At 55.7% G+C, this 12,218-nt stretch overlaps 1 protein-coding gene across 3 annotated transcripts; it reads right to left on the reverse strand.

Annotated features, from left to right (window-relative positions):
- Positions 1–68: 68 nt before the first annotated feature.
- LRRC71 (leucine rich repeat containing 71) lies at positions 69–11,945 on the reverse strand. 3 transcript variants are annotated; one of them, XM_043878928.1, is made up of 16 exons: positions 11,589–11,945; positions 7,851–8,000; positions 7,437–7,562; positions 7,265–7,340; positions 6,950–7,027; positions 5,079–5,147; positions 4,695–4,854; positions 4,526–4,609; positions 4,343–4,432; positions 3,515–3,661; positions 3,220–3,313; positions 2,811–2,899; positions 1,264–1,305; positions 1,074–1,188; positions 597–718; positions 69–357 (listed from the first exon to the last, which is right to left on the reverse strand). In XM_043878928.1, the coding sequence occupies exons 1-16, from the start codon at positions 11,749–11,751 to the stop codon at positions 238–240; spliced, it is 1,725 nt and encodes a 574-aa protein (XP_043734863.1). In that variant the 5' UTR covers positions 11,752–11,945; the 3' UTR covers positions 69–237. The 3 variants fall into 3 exon arrangements, with proteins under 3 accessions (XP_043734863.1, XP_043734865.1, XP_043734864.1); XM_043878930.1 differs by lacking the exon at positions 1,264–1,305 and having other exon boundaries at positions 1,074–1,185; XM_043878929.1 differs by lacking the exon at positions 1,264–1,305 and having other exon boundaries at positions 11,589–11,892.
- Positions 11,946–12,218: the final 273 nt, after the last annotated feature.

The following is a 12,218-nucleotide window of genomic DNA, read 5'->3' on the forward strand; positions in this document are numbered from 1 at the left end:
GAGATCACCCCCCAGCAGAAAAAGCGATTAGGCCATTTCTGGCCATATTAACACACTTTCAACAGGCATAAAGTCCAAATATTCTGAATAGTTCTGGGACAAAGCTTTCAGACAAACTCAAGAAGTACAGCAATAGACTGTTAATGATCTGAGCTTTCCCCAGGGAGGTCCAGCCCACACATGGAAAGGAGGTACTTCCATGGCCTAGGATCTCTGGGAAAAAGCAGGGGGCAGGGGCTACGTGCAAGAAGCCACGGGCTCCTCCTCTTTGTGCTTGGATTTATTGATGGGGTCCCTTGGCAGCATCAGCTCCTGGATCATAGTGTTCGCAGGACATTGTGGGGAGAAGCAGTTTTTCTGAAAGAAGAAAAGGCACGCTGATAGCTAACAAAAGCAATGAAGATGAATCACCCGAGGAAAAATCATCTCCTAGGACAAGGTGGGTTAGGGGCTGGGGGGCACGGAAAAAAAGGCAAAAAGGAGCCTGACTGCCGATCTCACAGGATGAAGGCTGTGTTGTGATAAAAGGACAGGGAAACTAGAGGGCCTGCCTTGAAAATGGAGAGAGCGAGCAGGAGAGATTGAAGGGGACTCACCGCCAGGGACAGCCACAGCAGCCCCACGGGGCCCTTGCACGCGCTCTTAGATTTGGCGAACTGCGCCTGGTACTGCACCACGGTGAGGAAGGCCTCCAGCCCCACCTCTGTGATGCGGTTTCCTGGTGGAAGGAGTAGACGAGGTGGCCTCTGAGCGCCAGCCACCGCCTTGCCGACACCCTACTAGCCCCTTGCTCCTCCAGCTCACTCTCCCGGACTAACACCCAACCTGGTCCTTCACCCCAACTCTCCTTTTTGTCTCACTTCCCTCAGTCTTTCATCTTGCTCCTCTGCTAATTGCCTGACCCAGAGCCCAAACCCGCCCCCGCCCCAAAGCCCCATGCAAGAGGGCCTTCACATGCCACCCAACCACTGGAGAACCAGGTTCTGCTCCATGGAGCGGCATGCAGGCGACCCTGTGGCCGCCTGGGGCCCAGCTAGCCTGCTGAGGGAAGCAGGGGGCACTGGCAGACGTACGGAGAAGATTGAGGTGCAAGAGGACCTTGTTCCCAGGCATGAAAACTTTGCCATCGCGGTGCTCCACAGGCTCCAGGAGAGGGTTGACCATCTCAGTAGCTTCCCCAACCAGCTGCTAAGGCAGAATACTAATTGCAGCAGAGGAGAGGGGAGCTGGTCAACAGGCCATTCATTCATTCATTCAACATACATGTTTTGAGGGCCGGTTATAGTCCAGGCTTTGTCCCGAGTGCTGGAGATACAAAGATAAATTAAGCCCATACCCTCAAGAAGCAGCTCTGTGCGGGGAAGCCAGAGAGTTGAGGCTAATGAAGTATGGTGTTGGAGCTGACAGAGGGAAGCAGAACTGGGGGGGGCCACAGGGGAGGGACAGCTAGCCAGGCTTGGGAGCAGTCTATCCTGGAGGAGATGGCCTGGGAGCTGGTGGTGTGTGGTCCTTATCAGATGGGGGAAAGTGCCAACAGGTGCAGAGGTGTGAAATAGCATTGGCATTCAAGTTCAGTATTTCCTAACGGAGAGCAATGAGGACGAGGGACTGCAGGGAGATGATGCTGAAGGCAGGATGACAGGAAAATGCAATCATCCTGGGAAGAAACAGCAGCCTGGATCAAGGCTGAGGCAGGGACGGAAAACCAGCACTGAAAGGCAGCCCTTGCTCACTTTCTCCACCTGACTTCCCCCTTTTGTAAGATCTTATCTTGGGTCCTAGAGAAGACTCCTAAAAGGGGAGGGGCCGGTCCCTGCCTAGGGTGGGGAGGTCTTGGAACACAGGCATACCTCGGAGATGTGGGTACGGTTCCAATAAAGTGGCTTCCCAGTGCATATAAAAGTTATGTTTATATTACAGTTAAATGTGCAATGGCATGTCTTTAAAAAGCAAGGTATATACCTTAATTTTAAAATACTCTTGCTTAAAAAAAAAAAAAGGCTAACCATCATCTGAGCCTTCAGAGAATCAGGGTAGTAATATCAAAGATCACTGATGACCATAACAACTGTAATAATAATGAGAAAACTTGAAATACTGAGAGAAGTATTGAAAGGTAGCCCAGAGACACAAAGTGAGCAAGGGCTATTGGGGAAAAAAAAAAAAAGGCACCAAAAGACTTGCTTAATGCAGGGTTGCCACAAGCCTTCAATTTGTTAAAAAAAAAAAAAAAAAAAAAATGCAGTATCTGAATCGCAGTGAAGCAAAGCACAATGCCCCAATGTATGACTGTGTAAGTGCACATAGCCCTTGGGCAGCTGACTTCACTGTGGGGGGCGGGCGCTACGGAGTCAGCAGCCCAGGAAGGTTTTCAAAGCAAGGGACAAGTTGGTCCACGTTGAAAGAGAAAAGGGAGGCTGCAAGGGCAAAGGGGAGAGGGTCTCAAGGTGCTGCGCACAGGGCGAGGGCAGCACCACGGCTAGGAGAACAGCCTGCCTCCCCGGGGAGCTGCTGGCAGGGCCAAAGAACGGGCTCTCTTCCCTCTGCAACTGCACAAGCCGTGGGTGTGGTGGAGATGAACGCATGGCATTTTGGGAAGCAGACTGAGTTGAGGCAAGGATCAAAAGTGGGGCTCCTAATAGGAGGGGAGGGGGCACTGAGCTCTGACCCCCTGCAAGCCCAGGCTGGGATAGGAAGCAGGCAGGACGGAGTGGCTGCTGCCACAGTACAGGACTGGAGGCTCCATCCCTGGAGGGGCTGGGTGCCTGGACCCCAGGGACGAGCGCCCCACCCCACTTCTCCCAGCCTACCTCAGACTCCATGAGGATGCTGCGCTTCTCTTTGCTCCCAGTCTTGGCCCCCTTTCCCTTGCTTAGTTTCTGCTCAGGGATGGTTACCTCTGGAGTGGGAAGAGGAGCCAGAATGCACAGGGCAGACCTCTGACACCACCGTTTCCCCAGAGAGAAAGGCTGGGGCAAGGAAGGGGTCTCCTCACACTGTGGGTTTGGGTGCAGTAGAAATAGAGCTGGAGGGGGATTCCTCCTCTGAGAGCGGAGCCACAGGGGTCCGGCCCAGGGAAATGGTGTGGAGCGCGGTGAGTGGGGCTGGCTGGGGTTTCCAACAGCACCCACGAGAAGACTAGCTCAGGGCAGGTTCCTCATCCTGCCCGGGGCTCCTTTGTCCACGCCAAGCGACCTGCAGGCGGGTGCCAGCACTTACTCCCCTTGCCTGCCTTTGCGGAGTCTTCTTTCTTAGGGGTTCCTTGTGTAGGTGACTGCCCAGGCCCTGACTTCTCCTCTTTCTTCACCACTTCCTATGGAGGATGTAAGAAGAGAGATGAGAGTCCTACCTCCCTGGGGGATGGGAAGCAGATGTGAGAAGAGGTCGGCACTAGGACCCTGGGCCTGAGATGGACCTTCTAAGGCCTTCCAGCCTCCACCCCACTTGTTTAGCAAGGAAGCTTCCTCCCCTATTCCTCCAGCGCCCAAGACTCTGCTGCCTCCAGCACACCTACCCCCGACTTCTCCTTTTTCTTGCCCAGACCCTTGGGTGTCTTCACTGTCTGCGTCTTGTCCTTCTCCACCAATGCTAAACTGCTGACCCCCATCAGCTGATTCTTGTCACGCTCTGTTTTGGAGTCACCGTGCCGAGAGGTGGAAGGCTGTGCTCACAAATGGGAGGGGATGGAAGAGGAAGAAGCCAGTGCCCCTTCCCTAATGAGGGGTGTGGGGAAACCTTGTGCCTGGGTGGCAGTCAGGCTGGCAGCACCCCCATCCCAGCCTCCCCACCTAAATGCTACCATCATTTGTTTGGGACGCTTACGGGGCATTTTGGGAAGAAATAGCAGAGGGATCCAGGGATGAGCGTGGGGGTGGGAGGGTGGGGAGGGTAGGAAAGGCATTTCGACTCATAGAGGGAGAAAACTGTAGCTAACATATTTTAAACTAAGTGCCAGGCACTTTTCCAAGTGCATTAGCTGAATCAACTCATTTAATCCTCTCAACAATCCTATGAGGTAGACACAGTTATCCCCATTTTACAGATGAGGAAACTGGGGCCTGAGAGGTTCAGTCACACGCCCAAGGTCCCAAGCTGTTTTGTGAATGAGCCAGATTCCAAGTCCCTGCGGTCTATAAATCTAGTCCTTTCTCTTAACCAACACACACTGCCGTCAGCGGAGTGGCTCTGCGGTTGGAGATCAAACTTTTGTTAGATGTGTGCTGAGGTCGGAGAGAAAAACGGTCACAACACAGGGAGAGAAGACGGATTAGGACAGGACCAGCCGTCTGAAAGCGGCGGACCTGGGAAGCGGTTCTGCTCTCCGGCTCGGGACGCTCCTCACCGATTGCGAGCGCTCCTGCGAACCTTTCTCCAGCAGGAGGCGCCGGCGCTCCACCACCTCGATATGCGTCAGCTCGAAGGGGCGCAGGACCTGAGGCGGGGCGGCACCTCGCCATCAGCTGTCCGGGGAGCGGGGACTGGGAGCAGGGGTCTCTCCCCGGCGCCGCCCATCCCGCACACCCACCTCAGCCAGCTTCAGGGCGCCCTTGTCCTGGATGCGGTTGTGGGCCAGGGACAGCCAGAGCAGGGAGCGATTGAGCCGGAGGCCCTGCGGGGGCGGGGAGGGGCAGTGAGCCAGCCGGCTGGCCCCGGGCGCCGCAGCTCGCGTGGGACCCTGCCCGCTGCGCACGCACATCCGCGATGTAGCCCGCGCCCTCGTCCCCGATGTGGTTGAAGCCCAGGTTGAGCGAGACCAGGGTCCGGTTGCAGCTGTGCAGCGTGGACAGAGCCTGGCCCAGGAGCCGCGCCCCGTGGTCGTCGATGTTGTTGTTCCGCAGAGACAAGTGGGCGATCCTGGGCAACGGGAGGGAGAAGGCGGGTCACGGGAAACCTGGGATCCTGGGCGGTTCCGGTAACCTCGGAAAACTTGCGGGCATGAGGAGGGCCGTTCAGGTCTGAGGGTGGAGGAATTGAGGGTCCTTGGGGAGGTGCTAGAGGGACAAGGCAGAGTGGGAACTAAGGATGACTTGGGGTGGGGGACGAGCCCAGAGAAAGGGCGTGAGGGAAAGGAGTCTCACGTGCTGTCTGCTGCCATGAGCTTGTGGTAGGACTGCTCCGGCAGCGGGTTCCCCTCCAGAGACACCTTCCTGAGGGTGGGGGAGAGCTGAGACCCAGGAGGCACCACTGAGGCCAGGTGAGGGGAGGGGACAAAGAGGGAGGGTGGGGCTCTGGCCAGCAGCTTGGGAACATGCCCCACCCCCCAACTCCCTGACCCAGGAAATTATCTGTGACCCTTCTCCAGACTAGAAATCCAGAAGTGTGCCCTGTGAAGGGGTTACTCTCCAGAGTTAGTGACAGGAGCCTCTAAGATGGTACAGGAGCCTCTCAGATGACCCCAGTGATCCCCACTGCTTGGTATCCAAGCCCCGGTGTAATCCTCTCCCCTTGAGTGTGGCTGGACCTACTGACTCACTTCTAAAGAATAAGCAAAGGGCAAAGCGATGAGAGGTCACTTTCAAGTTTAGGTTACAAAAAGGCTGTGGTTTCCAACTGGGGAGCTCTCTGGTACTAGCTGCTGGGTGGTGAGAGCACCCAGATGACCTAGGGAAAGGCTCACAAGTGGAGGCACTGCAGCCAATCAGCTGCCATGTAAGTGAGCTTGGCTGCCCATGCTCCACCACCACACACCCCCCAAAATGAGGCAACCCCAGCCAACAGCCTTACTGCAACCCCACCGAGACCCTGAGCCAAAGGTGCCGGCTAACCTACACCTGGATTTAACTCACAGAAACTGTGAGATAATAAACGTCTGTTGTTTTAAGCCCCTAGAATTTGCAGTAACTTGCTACACATCAACAGTTACCCAGTACATGACCCCTCCACAGGGCAGTGGCTTCTCCAACAGTATTGACAGGTTGGAGGTCTTTTTCCAAGTCACAACAAACATGGAACTAATGGCTATAAACTTCTCTGTTAAAAAATTTCTCCCATGGGAAAAAAAAAAAATTCTTTCATGCTATCTGCCCAACATTTCAGCCTGGCTCATCTAGCATCTGAACCTAATTGCATTTATTTTTTATTATTTTATTATGTTGACCTGACTTATTTTTACATATTAAGATGAATTCAATAGTTTGTTTTTTTTTTTTTTTTTCCTTGCTGGCTAAATTGTTTCTAATTACCCTGATAGAATGACCAAAGAGCTCCAGCTGAAGGAGACAAAAGCCCTGCCCTCCAGAAGCATCCCTTCCATCTATGGAAGACAAGTGGGGAGGCCAGCCAGTGATGGTGGGAGGGTCTGTAAAGCAGAAGTCAAGGGTGCCCAGGGAGCCTCAATAAAGAACAGCCAAATTAGCTGTGTTCTTTCTACAACAACCACGCCTGTGGTCGTTACTTCACACTTTGCTCTGACTCCCTCCTACACAGGAATGCCCCTTCCGGTTCCCTGCCTGGCCTCGTCCTATTCCTCCGTCAAGGCTCAGCTTAGTACCGCCTCCTCCAGGCAGCCTTCCATGTCTCCCATAAAACATCCACCACTACAGTCCCCACACTGCCCTGCAATATTCATTGCTATGCCCTTTTCCCTCCCTCACAGGACTGCTAGTTCCTGTAGGAGAAGAACCAGTTCTGGTTCAGCGTCAGAGCCCAGACAGTGAGGAACCAGGGAGAGAGTGGATGGTGGCAGGACTGATGGACAGGAGATGAAATAAGGCCCCAAAGATAGGCTCTTTAGGTGCTGGTGTAGACAGAAAAGGGGACCCCACTGCTTGTCAGATGGGAACTTCAAAACCCCCACAGACACTAGCAGCACCCGCTTTCCACAGGGATGCCAGCCCAGGCCACAGGAGCTGGAACTTGTCCCCCTTGTTCCCAAACTGCTCCCTTCCAACCACCCAGCCAGCCTGTCTACCCAGGTCTCCTCCCCGCTTGCCTGTTCCCCTCTGCTGACCTGAGCGTGGATGAGCAGAGAGGCAGGAGGGCGATGAAGGTAGTCAGGGTCTTATCAGTCAGCCCCACCTTCCACAAGCTGGAAACGGTGGGAAGCACGGAATCGCAGCTAGAGCATCACCTCCTTCCCATGTGTCCTCCCCAGCCCTCTTGATACCCCAGCCACACCCTTCCTCATTGCCCGCTCCCCCCACCCAACTCCCCAGGGTCTTCCATGCCGCTTCCGTTCTATCTTCCAGGCCGCTAGGAGCCTGCCGCCCCCACTGGCCTCCTGCCCCTCCCCCAGCCCCGGTCCCCTACCCCCATGTCCCCTCACTTGATGGCCTGCAGCTGGCTGAGGGAGGGCAGACACTTAGAGAAGATACCCAGGATCCGCTCCTCAACCTTCCAACCTGCGGAAGGGAGAGAAGGAAGGCACCTCGGGCCGGAGGGGTACGGTGGGGTGGTGGACGGCGGGTGGGAGGGGCAGTGCGCAGAGGAGGCCTCACCGCGAATGTAGATTTCCTTCACGGACTTGTCCTCGGGCTCCAGCTCCACCTGGATGGTGGGCCGGAAGTACACGTATTTGCTCTCCAGGCTGTTGAGGCTGCAGGACCCCGACAGCCGCTGATCATCTGGAAGGCAGGGAGGGGTGCAAGGAGCCGGGGAAGGAGGGAGAGGACAGAGTCACAGCCCCGGGCCCCACGATCCGGCCAACCTACGGATGCCAGAGAGGGCGGGACAGCCCCCACGGAGAGACAGGAGAGCCCCCGCAACAATCCCCCACACCCGCCTCCCCACTCAGCCCGCTCAGTCACACGCACAATGCCCTGCGTCCCCGCCATTCCACCCGCCGTGCGATGGGAGGCTGGGGATGGACGCGGCGGCCCTGGCAGACCACCCTGGCGGCTCCAGTCACTCACCTAATGTGGGCTTTTCCGACGTAGAGGCCGAGGGGGCGAAGGTCAGCTGCGGGCGGGGGCGGGTGACCACTTTGGGGAAGTCCGTGTAGCCCCACCGCGTGCAGAGCTCAGCGAAGTCCACCTCGAGGATGCCGGTGCACTGGTACTCCTCTGCAGGGGCGGGGACGAGAGGGGGCGGGGAGGGCCGAGCTCGCCGGCTGGAGCCCAAGGCCGCCACCAGAGGGCAGCAGAGCCCAGAGGACGCCTCACCCGGCCCCGCGTCCCCTGCTGCCTGGGATCCGCGCCCAGCGCCGCGTTCCCACGCTCGCTTGCGCGGGGCTTCTGGCCTCGGGGCGGCCAGGAGCCCCTCCATAGAGGCAGACGTCCTTACGGCCATTCTTAGCATGTAAGATGCGTTGTAGAGACCGACACTGAAAACGCTTGACGGGAAAAGTGGGAAATCAAGGCCTGGAAGAAAGGGGACTGACTACAGGGCTTGGAATGTCGACAAGGCGGGTGCCTCTTTTCTGTGCCGGCTCCTCCACCCACCCCGTGGGTCAAGGCCGCTTCCACTCCAGCTCTCCGCTCCCTGCGGCTGGGGGGAGGGGACCTCTGCCTCCCGAGTCCGGCCACCTCCCCTGTTCCTTCCTTGCGAGGACTGCCCAGGGTCACACGAGGAAAGAAGGCCCAGGCCTGATGTGAGAAAAGGAAGGAACCCACAAGGACCTCTCCATCTCCCCACCCCACTTCCCCACCCCTACTCCCACGACCTGACGGGTAGACTGAGGCCAAGCAGGGCAGTAGGCTTTATTTATTTAAGAAACATGGATAGAGCCCCTACTCCTGTCCCACACTGTTCTAAGTGCTTTGGAAATCTTAACTCATTCAGGAGTTGTAGAAATGCAAGCAGATGCCCAGCACTTCCAATCCTGAGGGGTCTGCAGGCCTGAAGTGTCTGTACCCAAAGATGCCTGCTCTTCCCTGCTCCTACATGGGCCTCCCAGCAAGAAGTGGTTCCTTGAGATGGGAAGGGGTGTCCCAGCAAAGGGGAGACTCTGGAGGCAGAGGGTAGGCTTGATGCTGGCCTGCGGGGCAGCCTGGAGACCCCGCAGCAACATCACCCAGGCCACAGGCTGCAGGGGCTGTGCCCAGAGAAGAGAATTCCTGCAGCTGACAGAAGGGATGCTGCCCGCAGGGTGTGGGCCACTGGGAGATTGTGCGCTCAGCCCCTTGTGCAGCTGACTCCTGCATGGGGCCTGCTTTCCCAGGCTCTTCTCTCTGCTGGGAGAACCCCTCCATCCTTCCTCGCTTCACTCACACCATCTTCTCTAAACAGAGACTCTCAAACTTTAACATCTGTCTGTAAGAATCATCAGGAAAGCCTGTTAAGAATTTCCTGAGCCCCATCCCTCCTGGATTCTGATCCCATAGTCTAAACAGAGTCCATGAATTTGCATTTCCAACAAGCTCACTGTGCGTGTCCAACTCTTTGTGACCCCATGGACCGTAGCTCGCTAGGCTCCTCTGTCCATGGGGATTCTCCAGGCAAGAGTACTGGAGTGGGTTGTCATACCCTCCTTCAGGGGATCTTCCTGACCTAGGGATTGAACCCACATCTTCTATGTCTCCTGCTTTGGCAGGTGGATTTTTTACCCACTGAGCCACCCAGGAAGCCCTAACAAGTTCACAGATGATGCCAAAGATGGACCAAGGAGGGCACCTGAGAACCCCGTTCTAGAACAGCATGCCCCCAGTGATGGAAATATTCCACATCTGGGCTTTAGCTAGCAGCCACTCAGTGGGCAGCACAGCCCTGAAAGGGCCTTGCTCCTACTTTCCTCCCCTCTCACACTCCCTCCTCACGCTCACTATGACCTTACCTCATAGCTTCTTGAAGCCACCAGATGGGATTTTCTCTAAATCTGTAAACCTTTCTACATCTGCCTTCACTCGCCACCCTATCTGAGCCCTGCCACAGGGCACCTGCTGAAGCTTCTGTGACCATGTGGCCTTGTCCTGTTATCACTCCCTTTCTGTCTGACCTCTCTGGCTCCTCTGTCAGCTCCTCCTCCTCTAAGGTCCCTGAGGTTGGGTTCTGAGCTCCACTCCCTCCCTCCCCAGGGGAATCTCTTTTATCCCCAGGGTTTAAATGCACCCAAACATCAGCGGCTCCCAATTCACATCTCCAGACCTGACATCATCTCACTGCTCCAGACCCTTCCATCCAGCTGCTCAGCCAACATCAGCCCTTGGAAATCTCTCACATGCTCTTCCTTCATGCATGCCTGTCTCCATGGATGGCCCTTTAACCCATCCCACGTCCAGTACAGAAACATGGAATCATTCTTGCTACTTCCCTCACTTCCCCTGCCCCCACCATCCACTACTTCACCAACTGTTTCTACCATGGAAGTATTTTTCCAAGAAGCCTAACCCAGCTCCCTCATTACCTTCCTCCAGCTACAACTGTCCCTCACCTGGGCTATTAAAATACCTCGTAACTCAAAAAAAAAAAAAAAAACAACTCACCTCCCTACCCCCATTCTCTCCCTCTGCTACTCCATTTCCCACACACCAGCCAGAGTGTGTGTGTGTGTGTGTGTGTGTGTGTGTGTGTGTGTGTGACGTAGCTGGGTTCATATCTATAGGAGATTCTAAACTGTCTTGTTTTTCCTTCTAGAAAATGCTCTTTCTCCAGCTCCTATAGCTCCACTCCCACAGCCACCAGCACTGACAAGGAGATGGCACCTGACCAAGGTCTGATATCAGAGCGTTTTCTCCAAGTTGTTTTTCTGTGAGTCCAGAGATCACAAGCTCCTGTCTGTCTTCAGTGCAAAGCTGATGGTTTGAATAAAGAAAGCTTCCAATCAATTCCCCTTTGTGGATAATTAGTTTGGGTTGGGGTTCTATCACTTGCAACATAAAAAGCCACACTCATATGCATACTTTTCCAATGATGTTCGTTTCCTAGAGAATGTAATTTCCATTCCAGCTGGACTGTGTCCATCTCATTCTGTCTCTATCGGACCTGGCTACACAGCAGACATCAAAAAAGTAATTGTTGGAATAAGTGAATATCTATAAAACTCAAAGTCACTCTTGGCAGTGCCCCTGCCTCTTCCCATCACTCCCTAGAACCTCTTCTCTCATACAGATTAGCACATCTTATTCTATTTGTCAGCATCCCAAACCAGTGTGGGTTCTTTAAGATCAAGTTCAATACAAACATCTGCCAAGCTGAGTTGTAGGAACTGTGCTGGGACTGAAACTGTGATTCATATCCCAGGATGGAGGAGGGCACTTGGAATGGGTGTGCAATGTATGTTTGTTGAGTAAACAAGTGAATTTGCAGTTTATAAAAATACTTTCTCACCATCAACTCCATTGTGCCTCCTCACAATAGGCAGGGCAGGACTCCATAGTACAGAGAAGAGACAAGCCTATTAACACGTGAACACCCAATAATGTGACCACTTACAACACTCTTACCACGTGCCAGGAGCTATTTACATTCACATACCGAACTTCCGCAGGTGGAATTCGTTTCCACACAGCACTCCTTAGCACTAGAAATTCTATTATTATTTGCTAGTATGTAGTTGCTAGTATTTGCTAGTATATTATTACTACCTCGCCCGCTAGTGCCTGACCCAACGACGACGCCCCATCCAATCTGGCTGATCCGAGGGACGAGTGGCTGGTGGGAGTGCGTGGAGCCGAAGCCTAGAGGCCTAACCCCCAACCCTGTCACCAACGTACCAGGGTTTTTGGGCTCCTCCTCGCCCACCGGCGGCAGGACGGTCGCCGGCTTCTCCTTAGCCCCGCGATCCCCCTTCTTGGTCACTGCACCCGATGATTTCTGGATCCCGGGACGCGGGGCCCTGGGTGAGGTCGCGGGTGGTGCGCTTGCCTCGCCCGACATGCCTCTGCCGTCCGCAGCGACTCTGGGGACCCTCACGGGGGCGAGGACGCAGGACCAGACTCTGTGGGGCTTGCCCTGGAGGTGGCTGAATCAAGGGTCTCTACTTCCGCCTGCACCAGCCGGACCCGCCTGCGGTGGCGTCGCCTCCGCGTCCCTCTCCACGACAACCGCGCGAGGAGGGCCGGCCCGCGGGCAAAGGGCAACCGCGGAGCGCACGCGAGGCCGCCAGGGGGCACCACAGAGTCACTAGCAGGAGGCGGGGCCCGGAGGGCGGAGCCACGAAGGAGGACGCCCGGGAAGGGCGGAGTCAGGGCAGAGCGGGCCCGACTGAGCTGCAGGGGGTCACAGGAGCAGAGCAGCCCCCCGCGGACCCAGTGAGAAAGGAGAAGAACCTGGGCGGGGCCGTGGAGGAGGGAGACGAGTGGATCCCGGACTGGACCCGGCCGGACCAAAGGAGGGGTCGGGGC

Source organism: Cervus elaphus, chromosome 20 (genome assembly GCF_910594005.1).
Source record: "Cervus elaphus chromosome 20, mCerEla1.1, whole genome shotgun sequence".
NCBI lineage: Eukaryota > Metazoa > Chordata > Mammalia > Artiodactyla > Cervidae > Cervus > Cervus elaphus.

Bases quoted from the DNA above. Each gene is read 5' to 3' on its own strand.
- LRRC71 (XM_043878928.1), bottom strand. From the start codon at position 11,751: ATGTCGGGCGAGGCAAGCGCACCACCCGCGACCTCACCCAGGGCCCCG. The intron at 1,306-2,810 runs GTAGGCTGGGAG...TTGTATCTCCAG, and splicing joins GCATCCTCATGGAGTCTGAG to CACTCGGGACAAAGCCTGGA. The intron at 719-1,073 runs GTACGTCTGCCA...TCCTTCCACCAG, and splicing joins CTTGCACCTCAATCTTCTCC to GAAACCGCATCACAGAGGTG.